This window comes from Haemorhous mexicanus, chromosome 28 (assembly GCF_027477595.1).
Source record: "Haemorhous mexicanus isolate bHaeMex1 chromosome 28, bHaeMex1.pri, whole genome shotgun sequence".
NCBI classification, from domain to species: domain Eukaryota; kingdom Metazoa; phylum Chordata; class Aves; order Passeriformes; family Fringillidae; genus Haemorhous; species Haemorhous mexicanus.
The window spans coordinates 745,075-766,994 of record NC_082368.1 but is presented as its reverse complement, the minus strand read 5'-3'; the positions used below and the strand labels follow the sequence as shown (position 1 = coordinate 766,994).

Genomic DNA, 21,920 nt, shown 5'->3' with positions numbered 1-21,920 from the left:
CCATCCATCCATCCATCCATCCATATGGATGTGTCACTGCTGGGATTCACAGAAGATGATGATTCCCAGGTATCCCAAGAGAGTTTGTCATCAATCGTGGATATTTTGGTCTCATCTGAAAGATTCCTGCTGTTCTCCTTTAGGAAACTCTGTCCTGCCTCTTTTTATATCCTTGCAATGTGTTTTTTCTGGGAAAACCCTAGTGGGTTGGACAGGACCCAACACATGAAGCTGCCACAGCTCAGCTCCAACCATGGAAGAGCAAAGCAGGGAAGTCACCAGGGATGAAATCTGTCCTGGAGATGGAATTACTGAGGGACTTTAGGGAACTGTGGGAATGCAGGACTGTGGGAATAACCATGGGAGATAACCTGTAAAAGCTGCCCTCATCCCAAGAAATCTGAAGTGAGGCATCCAAAACCTGTTAATGATGGAGCTGCACCTCAAGGGGCATCAATTACGGAGAAGGAACCTCTCCCAGGAAGCCCTGGAGGGATCCTGGTGGGGGAACAGGAATTTGGGACTTACCCTTTGCTCCTGGGTGGCCACAAAGGTCTGGAATCCGGGGGCCACCCCAAATCCCAGCTCCTGCACGAAGGGAGGCTCGGACTGGCTGTGGATCTGCACCTTGACTCCGGCCTCGAACGTCGTCTCCTCTGGAAGGGAAGGGGGAGGTTAAGGAGCTCAGGAACAGCTGGAATGTTCCCACCTGGATGATCAGATCCCTGGTAACTGAGGGAGGAGATCCAGCAGCAGGATTTGCCAGGAGCAGAACACTCCTGGGCCTCATCCCAAATCACCTCCCATCGGCACCAGGAGCATCCCCAGCTCCCTGGAAAAGTGGCTCTAGCCTACTCTGAACTTCCAAGGAAGAGGAACCAGGAGAAAACTTCCTCTTTCCAGCTGGAATTTGGTTCCAGGACAATCTGGTGACATTCCCACATCACCAAACCAAACCAGCTCCTCTTTCCCCAACCTGAGCCATTCCCACTCTCCAGGAGGGCTCCAGTACTAAGGATTCATGAATTCATGGATGCCCCTCTGCTGTCTCATCCCTGGCACAGCTCGAGGCCACTTGGGAATGTTGGTCATGAAAGGACATTAAATATGTCCTAAATTTCAAGGAATTTTGGCTGCTCCAAATGGAAAAGCCTTTTGGGCTTGGACACATCAGAGCTCGGGGTGATGGGAGGTTCCCACATCCCAAATCCATGTGGAATAACTCGAGGTCAGTCCCTCTGTTCCACTAAAACGAGTGGACAAAAGTCACAGAGTGGCTTTGGAAGCAGAATTGAAGAGCTCAGATCAGCCCTGTGGGCTCCTGTCCCCACACACCTGGGGGTTTCACCTCCCCTCCTGGGGATTCCTGCTGCTCTCACATCCCAGCAAACCCCAGATTCCATCTGGGACTAAGGACTGACAGAGGAAGCTGTTAATGAGGCCCAATTTGACCTAAACCTGGAATATTCCTGGATCTGGATCCACACTGGTGGCCAGCAGTGCCACCTCCACATCTGAGGAATTTCTTTGGAGCATGAATCATTCCTCAGCCTCCCACTATTCCGTAGCATTTTCCTACAATTTCATTGTGCATTTCAACTTCTGACAGCCCTGGGGGAACGTCGGGAGCAGGGAATCTCAGCCATTCCCAGCTCTGGAGCTGCTTCTCCAGGGTCTGCACAAAGAGGGGTTGGAGGACACAGGCAGGGGACAAGGGGACAGTGAGGGGACTCTGGATGAGGTTTTGTGGATCTCAGGAATTCAGGATTTAACTCTGCTGGCAAAGGGATCTGCCAAGAGGATTTTCCTCACAGGATCATGGAATCCTGGAATGGTTTGGGTTGGGAAGAGACCTTACACCCCCTGCCCCCCACCCCCCATCCAGTGCCACCCCTGCCCTGACAGGGACACCCTCCACTATCCCAGGCTGCTCCAAGCCCCTTCCAGCCTGGCCTTGGGCACTGCCAGGGATCCAGGGGCAGCCCCAGCTGCTCTGGGCACCCTGTGCCAGGGCCTGCCCACCCTCACAGCTACCAAGGCAAACAAAGTGAAACCCCACAGCTGGGATGGGTTTAGGTCGGGATTTGCTAGGACAAAAAGGAGCATCCCAGTGCTCAGCTCCCCTCCCTTCCAGCCCCTCCAAGGTGTCACCTCCCAGCTCAGCAAAGCCATGTCCAAGGGCTGATCCAGGAGTCTGGAATTCTGGAGACCCCACTGCTGTCACCTCCTAGGAAAACTCCAGCCCCAAACCACACATTCCTACAATTTTTGGGAACAAACCCCTTCCAGCTCTTCCCAAATGCCTTTGATGATAGAGAACATCCCAACCCCATCCCAACCCCATCCCAATCCCAACTCCACAACCCCACAGCACCCCAGGGTCTGCCCCAGCTGCCCAAATCCCAGCCCAGGCCAGGCTCAAGCCCTTCCCAAGCCCCCCTCAGGCCCTCCAGCCCCAATTCCCATCCCGTTTTCCCGCTCCTGCCGGTCCCTCCCACCCCCACGGCTCTGCTGGGTGTTGATCCCCTTCCAGCACTCCGGAGGAGATTCCATCTGCTTGCCTCAGTAATTCTCTGACACCTCAGATGAAAAAACTCCTATTTAGTTTAATTTGTTGGGCAACAGGAATTTTCCCAAAATATTATTCCATCCAAAACTCCTCTGCCCATTTCTGCACCTGCCCCAGCACTAATTCCATGGATTTCCCATGCCCAGAGGTCTGTCCATGGGGAAATCCCTGTCCATCCATACCAAGGTCCAGCCTGCAGGTATCCAAATTAATCTTTAAACCAGCAGGATTTGGAATTTTAAATGGGAAATCCTGGCATGAAGCCAGTGCTGCCCATGGAAAGGGAGGGAAGGGCCACAGCATGGAAAAAACTGTATTAAACCCCAAAATTGCAGAATTCCATCAGTCATGATACCCAGGAAAACAAAAAAACCAGGATTTTTTAGAGGAGCTGCCAACCCCAGGCAGCCTTCCTTGTTTCTCCTGCACAAGGATGAAACAAAAAACATGGAATTGTCTTGGAAAACTTGTCCCTTCTCATAAAAAATCTATTCCTTCCAAAATTCCTGTTTGCTGCTAGGAGAGGCAAATTAAAAGCTCAGCTTGGATGGAAATGCCTGGATCAGAACTCATGAACTGCATCCTAAATATTCCACACCCATGCTGGGATCCAGGAGCTTTAGTGGGGATTAAATATTTCTTGGAACTGTGGGAAAAGGGAGGGCATGGCAGCACCAAAAATCTGGGTTTGGGGCCATTCATTTCTGAAGGAATTTTCCCTGGACACAACAAATCCCAAAGGGCTCCATGGCAACCCCTGGCACTGGAGAGGGCTCTGAATGCCCCAGGGAAAAATCCCAGCCATGATTTTATTCATATTTCCAATTTTAGGAGTTTTTGACAATTTGACATTTTTTTTTTTCAATTTGACAATTTTTCCCCCATTTTTTTCCAATTTTAGCATCATTTGGAATGGCTTTTTCTGGGAATTTCTCCTGGACCTCTGGGGCTGAGCCACTGCTCTTCCCATTTTTTATAAACACCCATCACTGTGGGGAAAAATAATCCTGGAATCCTTCGATTTGCTCAGAGAAACTGAAATCAATCCCAATCCCTTGGGATTTGGGTTGCACTTCCCAGTTTTTAACCTTGTTTGGGATGTTGGAAAAGCTTCATTTATCCCCAGCCCCATTCTCAGGGCTTGGACATTCAGTTTATAGCCCATTCCAGGTTGGGAATAATAAAAAATTCCTTGGAAATTGCATTTATCCACACAGTAAATCCATTCCTGCACCCAGCAGTCTCCCAATGAATCCTGAGCCTATTTTTTGGAATCACTCATCACTGTGGGGAAAAATAATGCTGAAATCTTTGGACTGGTTCAGATAAATTCAAAATCAGTCCCAGTCCCTTGGGATTTGGCACGTCCCAGTTTTAAGCCTTATTTTGGGATGTGGGAAAGCCCAACCCCTTCCTTCATCTCCAGCCCCACTCTCAGAGGCTGGAAATTCAGGTTTTAGAGCATTCCAGGTTGGGAATAATCCAGAATTCCTTGAGAACTGCATTAAGTCCATTCCTGCTCCCAGGACAGGGTCTCCTAACAAATCCTGAGCTGCTCTTTCCCCCGCAGGATTAAAGGAGCTTGAATTAAAGCTGGGATTAATTCAGCACCTGCTCCCAGCTGGCTGCAGAGGGAAGCTCAGTTTTTACTCCTGCTGTTGCCTTTCCACAACTTTTTTGGGAAGAGCATCCCTGGAAAACTCTACAGGTAGCTCCAGAAGGGCTGGGACCAAGCTCATCCCTGAAAACTCAGGAACTAAAATCCCAAGTGCTGCCAAAAGCCGGGAGCTTCCCTCCCACCCTGCCTGGGCCTGTGCAAACACATCCAATTCCCCCTGGGAATGAACAGCTGGAGCTGATCCTGGCCCTGATTTATTGGGAAATGAGGACACAGCCAGAGCTGGGAGGTGGTTCTGGGGGAAGTGTTATCCCCAGCTCTGGAATTGTGATCCTGTAGCTCTGGAATTGTTATCCTGAGTTCTGGAATTCTGATCCTGTAGCCCTGGAATTATCATCTTGTAGCTCTGGAATTGTTATTCCCCAGCTCTGCAATTGTTATCCTGAGTCCTGGAATAGTTATCCTCTGGAATTGTTATCCCCAGCTCTGGAACTGTTATCCCCAGCTCCGGAATTGTTATCCTCTGGAGCTGTTATCCCATAGCTCTGGAATTGCTATCCTGTAGCCCTGGAATTGTGATCCTGTAGCTCTAGAATTATCATCTTGTAGCTCTGGAATTGTTATCCTGAGTCCTGGAGTTGCTATCCTGTAGCTCTGGAATTGTCATCCCCAGCTCTGGAATTGTCATCCCCAGCCAGCAGCTCCAGGGGGGATGTTCCTGCTTGGAGAAAGCCAAAGCAGGTCCCACACAGCTCCATCTGGGAATTCCTCAGTTAATTCCCATAAATCTGCTCTGGACAGAGGGAACGGAGCTGGGAAAGGTTTGCACTGTCCTGGGCCTCAGTCTCCCCTCTGTAAAACGGGAATGACATCCCAAGGAATTCCTTGGGCTGGAAGTGTTTCCAAGGGCTCTTCCCACCCCCAGGTGGCCCCAAACCCCAGGAGGGGCCCAGGGGCAGCCCCGGGAGCCACATCTGGCAGGGAGCCCAGACGTGCGTCCTTGGGGGGCACTCTGGGACCATGATTCCTAAGAAGAAAGGACCTGGAGCAGGGGCCAGACATGGCCTGGGAATGCTGTGGGATGCTGAGGTTTACCAGCTTGGTATCACCATGAAAACAATGAATCAGGGCTCCCCCACCTTCCCAGGGATCTCAAACCCTCCAGGGATTCCCAGCCTTCCAGGGATTCCCTCTTCCCAGGGCTCCCACAACTTCCAGGGATCCCCAATCCCCAGTCTTCCAGGATTCCCCCATCTTCCAGGGATCCCCTGCTTCCCAGGGACCTCCCCACCTCCTGTGTGACCCCTGGGAAGGGCAGGAATTCCCAGCACTGAAAATCTGCTCTGGGTGTGCTCCCTGTTCCCACCAACCCCAAGATTCCCCAAATCCTCCTGTAGGAATGTGCCCCCTCTTGATGGAGTGATCAAATTACTCTTTGTCTGCTTAAAAAGGAAAACAGTCCAGAAGTTTCTCTCCCCAATTTGGTACAAAGACACCTCAAAGGACCTTGAGGACTTCACCTCAGACCTGGGGCTGCCATCTGGACAGAGGCCAAAAGGTCCCGCCTAAGCAATTCACTAGAAAAAGAAGAGAACAAGGGAACTAATGGCTTTTGTGAGGTGTTTTAGCAGAAGCAAGGACCTCTCGCCCTAGCTCAGGATTTTCTCTGTAAAGAGCTTTGTTATTTTGCCTTTTATTAAAACTTTTTCTGTTTCCAACACTACCTCAGAAGCCATCCTGCTGCTTTTATGCCATCCAGGGTTGCTGAGCTATCTCAGGTGTGATGGGTTCCTCTGAGAGCTTATAAGACCTGAAGAGTAACACATCATCCTCCCACATTCCTCATTATTCGGGGAAATGTGCAGGACTTGGATTTGTGTCCTTAGGCCACCCCCAGGTCCTGCTAGGCAGGGTATCCCTGGATGCTCCCTGTGCTCCCAGGGAGGCTCCTGCCCCTCCAACTCCTTATCCAGGCAGGAATCTTGACCAAGCTCACAGCACTCACATTTTTCCCAGACAACGATTTACACTGTCTTGGGTTGGAAATGCAAGATGTGGCTGGGATGTGTGTTCTGTTATCACCTGTCAGAGCTGGGGCAGTTCTCTGCTGTTCATTGGGCATTTTCTTTATCTCTGCCACAGCCAATCCTCCCTCCAGGAGATCTCTGCTGTCCATGGGCCATTCATTATTAATTATCTTCTGTCCATGGCCACTGAGTGTCCTTGCAGGGCTGATCAAATTCCATCATCCCATGGGGAGATGCTCTGCCCAGGGGAGGAGCCAAGCATTCCTACCTGGATCCAATCTGATCTGGGAACAGCCCAGCAGCCTTTGCCCACTGCATTCCCAGAGGAGCAGCTTTCTCCTGCCCTGCATTCCCAGAGGGAGAGCAGGCCCATCTCCAGCAGCCCTGGAGCTCCAGAGGAAAACTCCCCCCTTGTGCAGGATCCCTGCTCCAGCAGAACCACAGCTGGCACTGCAGGAGGGCTGAGCCCCCCTGGGATGGGGCTGTGCCACCACCCTGAGCCCCCCCGGGATGGGACTGTGCCACCACCCTGAGCCCCCCTGGGATGGGACTGTGCCACCACCCTGAGCCCCCCTGGGATGGGGCTGTGCCCCCACCCTGAGCCCCCTGGGATGGGACTGTGCCCCCACCCTGAGCCCCCCTGGGATGGGACTGTGCCACCACCCTGAGCCCCCCTGGGATGGGACTGTGCCACCAGCCTGAGCCCCCCTGGGATGGGGCTGTGCCCCCACCCTGAGCCCCCTGGGATGGGACTGTGCCACCACCCTGACACACATGGGTCAGGGACTGTTCTCACTCTGGCAGGGTTGTTTTGTAATACTGCAGTTATATTTTTTAAAAATTTTCTTCCCTAATAAAGAACTGTTATTCCTGCTCCCATATCTTTGCCCAAGAGCTCCTTAATTTCACAATTATAACAAGTCAGAGGGAGGGGGTTTGCATTTTCCATTTCAAGAGAGGCTCCTGCCTGCCTCGGCAGACACCTGGCTTTTCAAACCAAGGCATATACATTAAAACAAAAAATCCAATTGCCATGGAAACATGGCTCCAAGAAAGCAGGAGCTGCAATCCCACCCTGGGAAAACGCGGAGTTGTGAAGGCACCAGTTTCACCAGTTTGGCTGCCTCGAGAGGGCTCTGATTTCCATGGAATTGGGGTTTCAGTTCCTTGGGAATGGGGAGGAGAAGCTGGAATCTGAGTGTTGATCCCCGCTGAGGCCATGCAGCTTTTCCAGGGAAAATCACTCACTCCAGATTTGTCCTGGGGGTGTTTTTGCTGTGGGCTGAGCTGGGAGCAGTCAGGGACAAGAAATTTCCTGGTGAATAAAGGAGAGCTGTCTGCCACATCCACCTGGGAAAAGGGGCTGCTCCCCTGGGATACAGCAGGACTGACGTCCTGGGGCTGTATGGGGTCTGGGGGAGCCCAGCCCAGCTGGATCCAAGGGAATAAATCCATCTTGGAGAAAAGGAGGCTCGGAGGAACTTCTGACTCCACAACTCCCAGACAGGGTGAGGCAGCTGAGGGATCGGGATTTCTCCTGGGAAAAGGGACAGGATGAGAAGGAATGGCCCCAGGCTGTGTCAGGGGAGGCTCAAGTTGGGTTCAGGGAAAATTCCCTCATGGAAAGGGTGGTCAGGCCCTGGAAGGGGCTGCCCAGCGTGGTTTGGAGTCATCCCAGCTGTCACCACAGAATGACACCTCTGCTGTCATCTCCCTTTGCTTCAGGGAGAAGGCACAGCAGGAATGGGAGAGGAGGAAAAACGGATTTGCCAGCAGAAGAGGGAGACAGAGGGAATTTGGGATGGAGCAAAGGCTGGGAAAGAAGCAAAGGGGTCTCTGCAGTCTGATCCCGTGGGATGAGGGCAGGGAGCCAATGCTTCCCCCTGGCTCCTCTGGAATTCCAGCCTGGACGTGTCCCAAGCCAGGTTGGACAGGGCTTGGAGAACCTGAGACAGGGGGAGGTGTCCCTGCCCAGTGGATGGACTTTAAAGCCCCTCCCAACTCAAAGCATTCCATGGTTCTGGAATTCCTACAGCATCAACTGGGATAAATACCCAGGACAAACCCCAGCTCCCACCTGCCCTGGGCTGGGACTCAAAGCCTCCCTGCAGAAATTCCTGATTTATCTCCCACTTTGGGTTTATTTGGATGCTTTCCACCCCATCCCTGGGTCAGGGAGTGGGAAGGGACAGGAGCTGGGACTCCAGAGCTCCTCCAGCTCCTCCTCAGCCTGGAGAGGAGGTTTTTCCCTGCTCCCTCCTCTCCCAGCTCCCTCCCTTCCCGAGGAACAGGAGGTGTTGTACAACCCCATGGAGCCGCCGTGCTATTTTTAGGGAACATATTGCATTTGCATCCCAAATCTGGGGCCAGATGGCTCCATGGATATTATTAAAAAGCTCCTTACGTAATCCAGGAGCAGGAGAAAGCGTCAGGATTCCAGCCCAGGGCTGGGAAAGGTTTTGTTGGATGAGCAGGATCAAGGAATTCAATATTCCAGCTCCTCACTCCTATTTAATCATTAAAAAGAGGGAATAAACTCTGGGAAGCTGCTCTCCTGGGGTCATCCCAGGGCAGGCAGGGATGCTCCTGCCAGGTGATGCTGCTTCCATGAGCAAGGAATACAAATCCCCTTCCCACCTCAGCATCCCTTGGGAATCACGTGTGGCAGAGAAAGGAGGAGGCAGGAGAGCCAGAAGATCCAGAGCTCCATGGATATGTTTAAAAAGCTCCTTACATAATCCAGGAGCAGCTAAAAGCACCAGGACTCCAGCCCTGGGCTGGGAAAGGTTTTGCTGGATGAGCAGGATCCAGGAATTCAATATTCTAGCTCCTTGCTCATGTTCTATTAATTAATTAAGTTATTAAGTTTAATTTTTAATCATTAAAAGGAGGGAACAAATGTCTGGAAGATGCTCCCCTGGGGGTCATCCCAGGGCACGCAGGGATGCTCCTGGGATGCTGCTTCCACAATTTCTCTGTGCTGGAGAAGGAATAAAAATGCCCTTACCACCTCAGCATCCCTTGGGAATCAGGTGTGACAGTGAAGGGTGACCACGGGAGGGACAAGAGCCAGAAGATCCAGAGCTCCATGGATTTTATTAAAAAGCTCCTTACATAATCCAGGAGCAGCAGAAAGCACCAGGACTGCAGCCCCGGGCTGGGAAAGGTTTTGTTGGATGAGCAGGAGCCAGGAATTCAAGAGTCAGCTCCTTGCTCCTCCCCATTAAACTAAATTTTTAATCATGAAAATAAGGGAACAAGTGTCCCATAACCTGCTCTCCGGGGTGGGGTCATCCCAGGGCAGGCAGGGATTCTCCTGGAATGCTGCTTCCACGATTTCTCCATGCTGGGGAGGGAATAAAAATCCCTTCCCACCTCAGCATCCCTTGGGAATCAGGTGTGGCAGTGAAGGGGCAGGAAGGAGCAGAGCCAGAATCTCGGAGCCATCCCGGCGCCTCGGGCAGCCTCGGGAGCTGCGGGCAGGGGTAGGGGGTGGGGAAGGAGAGAGATTCCCTGCAGGGAGGGAGGGAGGGAGGGATGTTCCCGGCATCCAGAGCCGGGGGTGTCACCCATCTGCCAGTCTTGCTCAGCTGCTGCCCCCAGGGACTGGGATGATCCCAAATAAATCAAAATAAGGGAAAACAGCTCAGAAAGGCACAGAAGCAGATCCTGCTCATCCCTCCCCCTCCAGGAGCTTCCTCTGGAAAAGCCCAAAAAAATTAAACAGGGAAAAACCTGCTGCTGGTTCTGGCTGCTGGAGGAGGCAGAGGGAAGCAGAATTCCCAGGGATGAGGAGGGGTCCTTGCATAGCTGCTGCCCCTCTGGGATGGATGGATGGATGGATGGATGGATGGATGGATGGATGGATGGATGGATGGATGGATGGATGGATGGATGGATGGGACTGGGATGTCCAAGGGTCCAGCCAGTTTTTCTTATGGATGAAAGGGAAATCACAGGATCATGGAACAGCTTGGGAGGGAAGGGACCTTAGAGCCCACCCAGTGCCACCCCTGCCATGGCAGGGACACCCTCCCCTGCCCCAGGTGCTCCCAGCCCCAGTGTCCAGCCTGGCCTTGGGCACTGCCAGGGATCCAGGGGCAGCCCCAGCTGCTCTGGGCACCCTATGCCAGGGCCTGCCCACCCTGCCAGGGAACAATTCCTCATTCCCAATATCCCATCCAGCCCTGCCCTCTGGCACTGGGAGCCATTCCCTGGGTCCTGTCCCTCCATCCCTTGTCCCCAGTCCCTCTCCAGCTCTCCTGGAGCCCCTTCAGGCCCTGCAAGGGCTCTGAGCTCTCTCTGGAGCTTCTCCTCTCCAGTAAAGGATTTTCCCTCTCTGTATCCCCAAGCATTGCAGCACCTCCCGCCCTTTGTCCCTCAGTGTCCCCAGGTGTCCCCCCAGCCCTGTCCCCTCCTGCCACCCCCCCATGGAGGATTTTATGGATAAATAAATGGAAATACAAAAAATTTGCAGTGATTTTCAGTGGCACCCACAGGGCATTCCCAGCTCTGGGGCAGCAGGAGGGGCAGGATTTCCCAACCAGCTTGGGAAAACTCCAGGCAGCTCAGGCTGCTGGAACTGGGCTGGAGAGAGGGAAAATAAACCAAAATATCCATCAGAGCCAGGCTGATGGGAACTCGGGCAGGAAATGGTGGGGCTGGCACTGGAAGGTTTTCAAGGAATGGGGAGAAGACAGCAGGAGGTGAAATCCAGCAATGGATAAGAACGAGGCAGAGCTGAATCCAGATGGATTTTCCAAGAGAGACAAACAAGGGAATTCCTCATCTTGTGGCCACCTCAGAGCTGACCATCAATCCCTGCCATCACCATGGTGATGATCCATCTACCCCATCCCTATTGAGATGGAAAATCCCTTTTTAAGGAGTTTTGGAGGGTGGGGTGGCTCCAGTCTGGATTTCATCCCATTCCTCTCCCAAATCCACCTTCCCAGGTGCCCACACCCCACGGGAGGGGCTCCAGGAGCCCTGGCAGTGGAAATGCCACCTCAGCTCTGGTCAATGGGGGTGGGGGATGGATGGGGACAGGGAAAGGAGCACCCCAGAGTGGCTTGGATGGGAAGAGGAGCAGGAAAGGCGGGATTTGGGAGGAGTCCAGCACAGCTTGGGTTGTGTCTGGCGAGGGGAAAGCTCCGGATCCTCTCTATAAATATTCCCAGGCAAACACCAGACGGGAGCAGAACAGTTCCACTGGCAGGAAAAACAGTGGGGAAAACAAAGGATGCAGACTGGAACAGGTTATCCCAGGATACCAACCCCAACCCCTCCATCTGGGGACACTCCAGGCAGCCAGCCCCAGCTGAGGGTGCAAATAAAGAGCAGCTTTGAGATTTCCCCCTCAGAATCAGCTCTGATTCCCTTGCGATGTGCATTGTGAGCTGCTCCAGCTGGAATTCCAGAAAGTCTGCAGGACCTGCAGGACTTGGGCAGAAAATGTTGGAAGAATGATGGAGAGAAGCCCTCAGGGGAACACTCTGGGGGCTGGAGGAGCAAACTGGGGAATCCCCACTAGGACCAGACTGGGGCTGGCTCCAGACTGGGTTTGGGGAGATGTTGGATGTGGGCAGAACAGGGGAATTGTCACTTCCCTTCCCTGGAAGTGACAGTTCCAAGAGGGCTGAAGGTGCCCTGGAGGATCAGAGGTGAGGAGATCCCCAGGGAAGGCAGAGCTGACTCAGAGCCCTTTTTCTCCAGGCATGAATTCCATGCAAGAGGAAACAGCCTCAGGCTGTGCCAGGGGGGCTCAGACTGGATATTGGGGAACTCCAGTGGGGGAGTCCCTGACCTTGCAGGGATTTAAATCCAGGTGGATGTGGCACTTGGGGACAGGAGCCTTGGTAGTGCTGGGGGATGCTGGACTCATCTCAGAGGACTTTCCCAACCTGACCAATTCCACAGCCCTGCATTCCGAGCCATCCTTACTCACAAAAACCAGGAATTCTGCCCCCCCTGCCTGGCACATTTTGGGATGGTTAACATCAAATCCCTCTCTCCCATCTCCCCTCCAGACACCTCTGTTTTCCTTCCATCACCCAGAGCTTGCACGGACAGAAAAGAGACTTTTCCACCCACAAAGCTCTTTCCTTCCCCCTGCTTCCACTCCAGAACTGTCCCCAGCCCAGCCCCATCTCAGGACTGTCCCCAGTCCCAACTCAGGACTGTCCCCAGCCCAGCCCCAGCTCAGGACTGTCCCCAGCCCCATCTCAGGACTGTCCCCAGCCCCATCTCAGGACTGTCCCCAGTCCCATCACAAGACTGTCCCCAGCCCAGCCCCATCTCAGGACTGTCCCCAGCCTGTCCCAGGACTGTCCCCAGCCTGTCCCAGCCAGCACATGGCCCATCCTGCCGGGCCAGGACAGGAGGGAGGATGGGCAATGTGGCCTTGTGGGGGGCACAGGGAGGGGGCCCAGGTCAGCACAGGCCATCTGTGTCTCCTGTCACTGTCCCCAGGGTGCCAAGGCAGCTGTGCCCACAGCCCTGGGGAGGCCACCAAGGCCACCCCCGGCCCCTCTGAGGGGCTGTCCCTAAAGCACAGGGAGGATGAGCTTCCCTCTCTCCATGGTGGGAGCAGCAGGAAGAGGCTGAATCCCTGGATTTGGTGCCTTTCCCACACCAGATCCATCCCTGCCCCCTGTCTCGTCCCTCTCTGTCCCCACAGAGCTGGACCCACCCCAGCTGGGTCCCAACACCCCCACAGACCCATATGCTCCCCTCCATTGCCCCCCAAGCCAATCGAGCCCTTCCCAGCTCTGCCTCCTCCAGGAAGCCCAGCAGGAGCCCTGGAGCAGCTCAGATCTTCCCCCAGAGCAGATAATTTAATATTCCAGAGCTGGTGATTTGTCCCTCCAGAGCAGATTCTTTCCTCCTCCAGAGCAGATTATTTAAATATTCCAGAGCAGATTGTTTATTCCTTCAGAGCAGATCCTTTATTCCTTTGGAGCTGTTTATTTGCTCCTCCAAACCTGATTTTTTACTCCTTCAAAGCAAATTATTTACTCCTCCAGATCAGATTATTTAATATTCCAGACCAGATTATTTTTTCTTCCAGACCAGATTTTTTTGGCCCTTCAGAGCAAATTCTTTGCTCCCCCAGCATAGCTTATTTAGTATCCCAGAGCAGATTATTTATTGCTTCAGAGAAAATGATTTACTCCTTCAGAGCAGATGCTTTATCCTTCCAGAGCAGGGTGTTTGTCCTTCAGAGCAGATTCTTTGCTCTTTCCAAGCTGTTTATTTATTCCTCCAGAGCAGATTGTTTAATATTCCAGAACAGATTCTTTGTTCCTCAAGGGCAAATTATTTGTTCCTCCAGAGCAGATTCTTGGCTCCTCCTGAGGTGATCATTTAATATTCCAGAGCAGAGTCTTTGTCCTTCCAGAGCAGGTTTTTTCTCCCTTTCAGAGCACATTCTCTGTTCCTCCGGAACAGATTATTTCATTTTTCAGATCAGATTATTCTGCTCCTCCAGAGCTGCCCCAAGCAATGCTGGTGTAAGAGAGCACTGCCAGGTCCTGCTGCTGCTCAGCACAAGGAAAACTCTTCCAGAGCCTCTCCAGCAGGGAAAACCCTTTCCCAGGAGAGAAAACCCATTGCCAGGAGTGGAAAACCAATTCCCAGCAGGGAAAACCCACTCCCAGGAGAGAAAACCCACTCCCAGGAGAGAAAACCCACTCCCAGGAGAGAAAACCCACTCCCAGGAGTGGCAAATCCATTCCCAGGAGAGAAAACCCATTCCTTACCCTCCTCAGCACCAGGAATTCAGGAACTGCCCTCGGGAGGCACCTGGGAGGTCCCAAGCACCAACTAGACAAAATGGGAGCAAAGGATTATCCCTGAGCTAAAGGGATTAATCCAATTAAATTTAATGAGCTTTTGGAAGAGACTTTTATCTCCAAAGCTTTTTCCAGCCCTGAGATCTCCTGGAGACTCCCTGGGATTGATTAAAATGCTCCAAGCCCCTCCGGGAAGGAAACTGAGCCCCCCAGGGAAGGGTTGGGATCAGGGAATGACCTGGATGGCTCCCAAGGGAAACCAGAGCACTCCCAAACCCCACCTGAGGCTCTCAGACCCCGCTCCCAGTACTTGGAAAAAGCAGGAATAAAAATCCAAAGTCTGCAAACACCTTTAGGGCTCCTGGGGCAGAGAACAACCCCAGACTTTGTCACCTTGCTGGCACCACCCCAAATTCCAAGGTTTTTCCCATCTTTTCCCCATGATTTCCCGTATTTTCCCACATTTTCTCATGTTTCCCCATGTTTTCCCATGTTTTCCTGCTATTTTGAGGGCTCCTATTCCAGCTGTGGGCATTTGACAGCAACAAAGCTCCAAGGAAAGCTGGAAATGCAGATTGCATTTTAATGCTTCATCCCTTGATTTTCAGGGCCTTATCTCAGATTTCCCAGATTCCCAAAGCCAGAGGGTTTGCATTCCTTCAGGTTTGCCCTCAATGAACATTCCCTTGAATTTGGGGCTTTTTTCTCTTTTTTCCTTCCTTTTTTGAAGGAGGCTTTTGAAGCATCCACAGCCCTGGAAGGATTTTCCTGTGTTTGATTTGTGCTCATAGCCTTTGGTTGAACAAAACTCTGGGACAATTCCAGAGAGGAGAAAATCCAGAGAAACTTCCAGGGCCCAAAGGGGGTCCAGGAGAGCTGGAGAGGGACTGGGGACAAGGGATGGAGGGACAGGACCCAGGGAATGGCTCCTAGGCAGGGATGGATGGGATATTGGGCAGGAATTCCTGGCTGGGAGGGCCTGGAATTCCCAGAGAAATCGTTTTGGTTAAAAATCAGCTGGGAAAAGCCATCCCAGCTGGGGCTGCACAGGGACAATCCTGCTTCCTGCAGAGTCTGGGCATTCCTAGGCAGCAAAAACTGGGAAAATCCCCCAAACCCAGGGGCTCAGTGTTGCTCATCCTTCTGAAAATGGGCCTGGGGCAGGAGTAACCCAGAAGGCCCCAGGCCAGGAGAAGTAGTTGGTTTTTATGGAATAGGAAAATCTGCTCTTGGATCAGCCCACCCAAGGCAGGGGGACCTTTAGGGGCTGCTTGGGGTCACCTAAAATATCCTGGCCCTTTTCCTGAGGAGACCCAGGATTACCTGAGTTAGCCAGGATTGCTGAATTAGCCAGAATTCCTGAATGAGCCAGGATTCCTGAATGAGCCAGAATTCTCGGAATGAGCCAGAATTCCCTGAATTAGCCAAGATTCCTGAATTAATTAGCCAAGATTCCTGAATTAGCCAGGATTCCTGAGTTAGCCAGAATTCCCTGAGTTAGCCAGGATACCTGATCCTCCCTCCAGGAGATCTCTGCTGTCCATGGCCACTGAGTGTCCCTGCAGGGCTGATCAAATTCCATCATCCCACTGGGAGATGTGAGCCTGAGGGAGGAGCCAAGCATTCCTACCCGGATAGAATCTGGAGATTCTGGAACACCAGCACAGCTTCTCCACTGCATTCCCAGAGGAACAGCAGCTGCCTCTTCCTCTGGATCCTCAGAGGCAGACTGCACCCTTCTCCAGGATCCCTGCTCCAGCAGAACCACCCCTGGCACTGCAGGAGAGCTGAGCCACAATTGCAATGGGACTGCTGCCAGCACCCTGACCCACAGGGTGTCAGGCTGTGTTCTGGCTCTGGCAGGGTTGGTTTAGGTCACTGTATTGTAGGAAGGTGTCCCCTGTTGACAGAGTGACCAAATTATCTTTTGTCTCCTAAAAAGGAAAAAAGCCCAGAGGTCTCTCTCCTCAATTAGGTGAAAAGACACCTCATAGGACCGTGGGATACTCAATTGAACAGGAGCCAAAAAGGTCCCACCTGGGCAATTCACTAGAAAAAGAACAGAGCAAAGACAATAATGGCTTTTGTGAGCTGTTCTACCAGGAGCAAGAACCTCTTGCCCTGGCTTGTTTTTTCTCTGTAAAGAGCTTTGTTGTTTTGCCTTTTATTAAAACTTTTCTCTTTCCAACACTGCCACAGAAGCCATCCTGCTGATTTTATGCCTTCTGAGGTGGCTGAGCTATCTCAGGTGTGATATAGATCTCCAAAAGCTCATTGGAGCTGGCTGGAGAAGACCCCTGTGTCACTGCATTGTTTATTTAATTTTTATTTCCTTCCTTAATAAAGAACTGCTATTTCTGCTCCCATATTTTTGCCTGAGAGCCCCTTAATTTCAAATTTATAATAATTTGGAAGGAGGATTTACATTTTCCATGTCAGGGGAGGCTCCTGCCTTCCTTAGCAGATACCTGGCTTTCCAAACCGGACACTCACAGCCTCTGAGACTGGTGTTTGTCTGAGCAATGAATCCTTCCTAGCCCAAAAGCAGTCCCATCCCTTCATTAAAAAGTGTGACAATAATACAGCCTGGCCTTGGGCACTGCCAGGGTTCTGCAAGTCCCTGTGCCACCCTCCCAGTGACAACAGAGACAGGAGTTCAGTGGGAAGGGAAAACCCAACTCTTTCCATCCCATAGATCTCCCTCTGCCCACATCCCTTTGTCCCCGAACACCATGGTTGTTGGATAATACTTTTATTTTGATTTAGAGATGGGGTAACTGAGAGGTGTTTTAAAAATTTTTATTCTATTTTTAGTCTCATGAGAGGGGTGATACAATATAGATGTTATAATTTATGCTATTATAATTAGAAGTTGATTATTTCTTTATTATAATATACTAAATAGAACATAATATAATATGATATAATATAATAATATTATAGTATATGATATACTATAGATATAGCATATATAATATACTAAATGTACTATACTATAGTAAAATATAATATCCTATATGTATTTTTTTGTTTATTTGGTTTTTGTTATATTATATTGTAAATGTTTTTATCATCTAAAATTACTTTTTGTGGGTATTATAATGTATCTATAATAGTTCTATTTCTTTGAAGTATTTAGTCTTATTTGTAAGGCTATTTTTTGAAACTTTTTTTGAGTTTTATTTTTCTCTTAGTAACATTTGTTTCGTTTTATGGTAGTTTTAAGTTAGTATTTCTTATTTCAAAGCTTGCATACTGATGCATACTGTGTGGGCCTTCTGTCAGGCCCCGAGAACTCTCTAGAAATCCATTTCCCACCCCGTGTCCCCCTCCAGGGCTGGAATTCCCTTGGAGCTCCTTCCCTTGGATAGCCCAGCCCGGAGGCAGCACCGAGGGGGTTGAATTCCAGGCACACTGAAATTATAATGCAAATATTTGGAAATAATCAACTCCCTCCCTCCCCTCAGCAGATGAGTGAGGCATTGCCATGGCAACAGCCACTCTCAACCACCAGCGCTCCCATTGGGATTCTGAGGGTGTCCAGGGAGCCCTAGAGCACCCAGGACAGGCTGTCCCAGCTGCTGGGGGAAAGGAGAAGGCTCCTGGGAAAGGCCAAGATCCAGGTTCCACCAGCTCTGAGGGCAAGCAGCTCTACCTGAGCCCAAGACAACATGGCCAAGGCTCCTGGGAATGAGCCCAGGAGCTTCTCCTTCATCCCTTCAGCAAATCAAAGCCCTGTTCATGGAGTTTTTCCTTGAATCCTGTAGAATTCCAGGTTTAAAGAGACCTTGATAACTTGTAGTGCAATCCAAGCCCAGAATGTCAGCCCAGGTCCAGAGACAAGAGAATCCAGGATCAACCCAGGTCCAGGAGAATCCAAAATCAGCCCAGGGACAGGAGAATCCAACACAAGCCAGGTCCAGGGATATGAGAATCCAAAATCAACCCTGTGCACCCTCCCAGTGACAACAGAGACAGGAGGTCAGTGGGAAGGGAAAATCCTCCAAATTGTTATAAATTTGAAATTAAGGTCCAGGAGAATCCAAAATCAACCCAGGTCCAGGAGAATCCAACACAACTCAGATCCAGGGACAGGAGACTCCAACAACAACTCAGATCCTGGGACATGACAATCCAACTTTAAACCAGGTCCAGGCACATGAGATTTCTTCCTTGAGCCGCTGATCTTGAGCTAAGTTTCAGCTCAGTCTGGTGGGATGAGCAGTGGGGGGCAGGACGGCACCAGGGGATGTTTAACTTCACAGGATCCTCCCACAAAGTCAGCTCTGAACCCCTGGATCCCTGGCAGTGCCCAAGGCCAGGCTGGACATTGGGGCTTGGAGCGCCCTGGGACAGTGGGAGTTGTCTCTATTGTGACAGGGGTAGCACTGGATAATTTTTAAGGTCCCTTCCAGTCCAAGCCATCCTGGGATTCCATGATATGTGACCCCAACAGGGTTGAACACAAAGCTCCAGGTGTTCACCAGCTCTGGGATGTCCCCAAGCCATCCCTGGGGTGGTTTCCTGTCCCCACAGGTCCCTCAGGGCAGCTCTGTCTCCCTTGGCGGATCTCTCCTTGTGGGAGATGAAGCCCTGGAGATTGCTCCTCGTGTTCCCACCCCTATGGTAAGCCTGTTTTACCTTTAAAAGAACAAGAGTTCAAATCCCCCCAGGGAGGAATGATTATCCCAAATCTGTGTTGTCCCCCTCACCTGAGCCAGCCCAGCTGATCTGGGCCAGGAGCTGAAATCTGGGAGCAAAGCTCCTCTGAAAGCCTGCACAGCCTGGCATGGCTGGTGGGCCCACAGCTTCATGTGTGGGAGAGTCAAACCTGCCAGACGGAAAAGGGAATTGGGAGCCAACAGAGCCAAATCCCCTCTCTGCTCTGAGCAGGGCTGTGAGAGGTGCTGCAGGGGGTGACAGAGCCACGGTGACACCGACCTGCAGTGCAGAGATTTCCTCCTTTCCCTTCCCTGATCCCAGAAATCACCACAGCTCCTCCTGGATGAGCGTCCCCACACAAACACAGCTCCTGGCAACTTCTCCAGCAGCTTTTTGGGATGCTTTGTTTCAAATGCCACCACTGCTGGGCACTACTGTGTCTGGGTGGCCCTGGTGGCACTGTCCCCATCCCGTCCCCCATGCTCCTGCCCATTGTTTCTGCAGCAGCACTGAAGGATCCATGATCCATTAAAGGATTCATGATCCATTAAAGGAACCAGTGTTCCCCACAACTCTACATCCACTCCAGGAGGTGCATCCCCATCCACGGGACCTGGGGACATCCCACAGCCCAGCACTCCTGGTCAGCACCTCCTGCTCCAGGACCACAGGGTTCCAGCTCCTCTGGAGATCTCAGCCCAGCCAGGTTCATTCCTACACAGATTCCATCCATCCCAAATGCTCCAAAGCCAAGGAACCCAGTCCTTGCTCCACCCACACAGCACCAACCCAGAAAACACAACTCAGGGCAGCAAATATTCCCAAATTCCAAGGAGAAGGAAAACTCAGAGAGTCGACCTTGAACAGATGCCTTTACAGGGGAGAGAGATGTGCTGGAGGTGTCCCCACACTCCTGTCACCCACAAATGCCACCATTGCACAGGACAGGCAGTGCCATTCCTGCCTGGCATCCCAAACCTTAGGGCTGGGACACTCAAGCCCAGCACTCCCCAAAATGCTGCTCCCAAGGGGCCTCCAGAAACCCTGGGGAGAAAAGTGACACATCCTGGACTGAGCAGGATCCTGCTCCCAGAGCTGGTTTAGGCATGGTCTGGGAAGGATGGAATGGCACAGGACAGGATGGAGGGATGAAACAGGACAGGGTGAGATGGACAGGAGAGGCTGATGGAGTGGGACATGAATGACACAATGTGACAATGCAGATGAGACAAGATGGGACAAGATGGGACAAATAGGGTTGGACAGGAGGGGGTGGGGCAGGGACAAAATGAGGCAGATGGGATGGGATTGGGATAGGATGGGATGGGATAAGATTGGGATGGGATTGGGATGGGACCAATGGGATGGGATGGGATTCATGGGGTGGGATGGGATCCATAGGATGGGATAATGGGATGATGGGATGGTTTTTCCAAGGAAATCACCAGAGGAAGAGGAAGCTCTTACCTGTTTCTCCCCAGATGGGCAGATACTCGTCCTGCTGGATGTCCAGCATGATTTCCAGGCCATTCCCTGTGCCCCCCTTCACTGTGGTGAGGAGAGGCCGCCCCTCCTCTCCTGAGTTAAACATGTAGCATTTCCCATATTTTGTAAACACCTGTGGGGAAAAAAGAGAAGAATTAGGGAAGATTTCCCACTGAATTAACCCCCATTCCCAACTGGCAGAAGGAAACAACCACAAGGTGCATGTCAGGGGGAAATATCCACATAAACATCCCCATAAATATGCACAGAAATATCCTCAGAAACAGTGTCACAAATATCCCCAGAAATCCATCCAGGTTTAATAATTTGTTTAATCATTGTGCTTTCCTTATGGAAAGTAAAAGAGGGAAGGGAGGAAGGAAAAGCTGTTTGGAGGGAAAGCTCAAAAGCTCCTGGAGTCGTTCCAGTCAGTCCAAGCTCTGACAGACACACTCTGACCTCAAGCTCCTGCTAAAAATTCACACAATTCCCTGGGTTTGGGTGGAGTCTCAGCCCATTTAGACTATGGGAATGCTCTCCTGGCATTAAAAATCCAATATCCCCTTAATTCCTCCCTCTGCCACTGCTTGGAAAATAGGAAGAGTTAAAAACACTTGGGGAAATGAAGAAAGATTTCCTTCATCATTTTGCTCTTCTTCAGTCTTATTTGGGGAGGATTCCTGATAGAAACTCCTGGCAAAGCCCAGGTGGAACTTCCATGTCCCCACTGCAAAGCAGGGGGGACATCAGTGCCCAACAGGGTGGACATGGGGCTCCAAGAGGGATGTGTGGAACACAGGTTTCCCAGTGGGAGAACAGGGGTTTTCCAGTGTTCTGGAAACCCACTGGAGAGCACAGTTTTTTCAGTGGGAGAACAGGGGTTTTGCAGTGGGATGGACACAGGGTTCCAGGTGCATGACACGTGGGTTTCCAAGGGAGGGAACACAGCTTTTCCAGGGGGACACACAGCATTTCCAAGGGGAGCAAACATGGGTTTCCACGTGGGATGGACACAGGATGGATTCCAGGTGGGATAAACACATTTCCAAGTGGAGTGCACATGGATTTCCAAGAGGGAGGGACACTGGTTTCCAAGTGGGATGGATGTGTGAAGAACCAGGTTTCCAAACGGGGTAGACGTGTTTCCAAGCAGAGCAAACATGGGTTTCCCAATGGAATAAAACAGATTTCCCAGTGGGATAAAACACAGATTTCCCAGTGGGGTAAAAACCAGATTTCCCAGTGGAATAACAGATTACCCAATGGGGTGAACACAGATTTCCAGGTGGGATTACACAGAATTCCCAGTGGGAACCCAAGGCTCCTGGGGGCAGCAAAGATTCACCTTTGCTGCTGGTGACACTCAGGGCCCGGGCTCAGCTCAGGCTCAGCCTCCCCCTGGAATGGGAAAACTCCCAGAAATCCCAGATTTAACCCCAACCAATCCCCCCCACCCTGCACTGACAGCCTGAGGACATGCAGAACTGCTTCCTGGGATAAAGGCTCCAGAAAGCCCAGTAACAACCAGTTAAGCCCAGTAACAACCAGTTAAACCAGTAACAACCAGTTTGGAAACCAGTAAGAACCAGTAAAGCCCAGCAGTGAGCACTTGGAGCACGGGAGCCAGAGCAGAGCTGCTCCAGTCCCTCCGGAATCTCTCCCACATTTGCTGAGCTCATTTGACCCCAAGATGAGTCAGAAACCCAAACAGAAGCTGGAGCCAGCAGAGATTTACTCCCTCAAATATTGACATATCCTGACTAATC

General features: G+C 51.5%; 1 protein-coding gene across 1 annotated transcript in view; it reads right to left on the bottom strand.

Moving 5' to 3' along the window:
• The window catches only part of LOC132339238 (acid-sensing ion channel 2-like), a 78,280-nt gene that overhangs the window by 17,741 nt on the left and 38,619 nt on the right, over positions 1-21,920 (bottom strand). Inside the window, exons 2-3 of the mRNA XM_059869415.1 lie at positions 20,137-20,287; positions 529-656 (exon numbers count right to left, since the gene is read on the bottom strand). Coding sequence (XP_059725398.1) covers positions 529-656; positions 20,137-20,287 — 279 coding nt within the window. The remainder of the gene's footprint in view (positions 1-528; positions 657-20,136; positions 20,288-21,920) is intronic.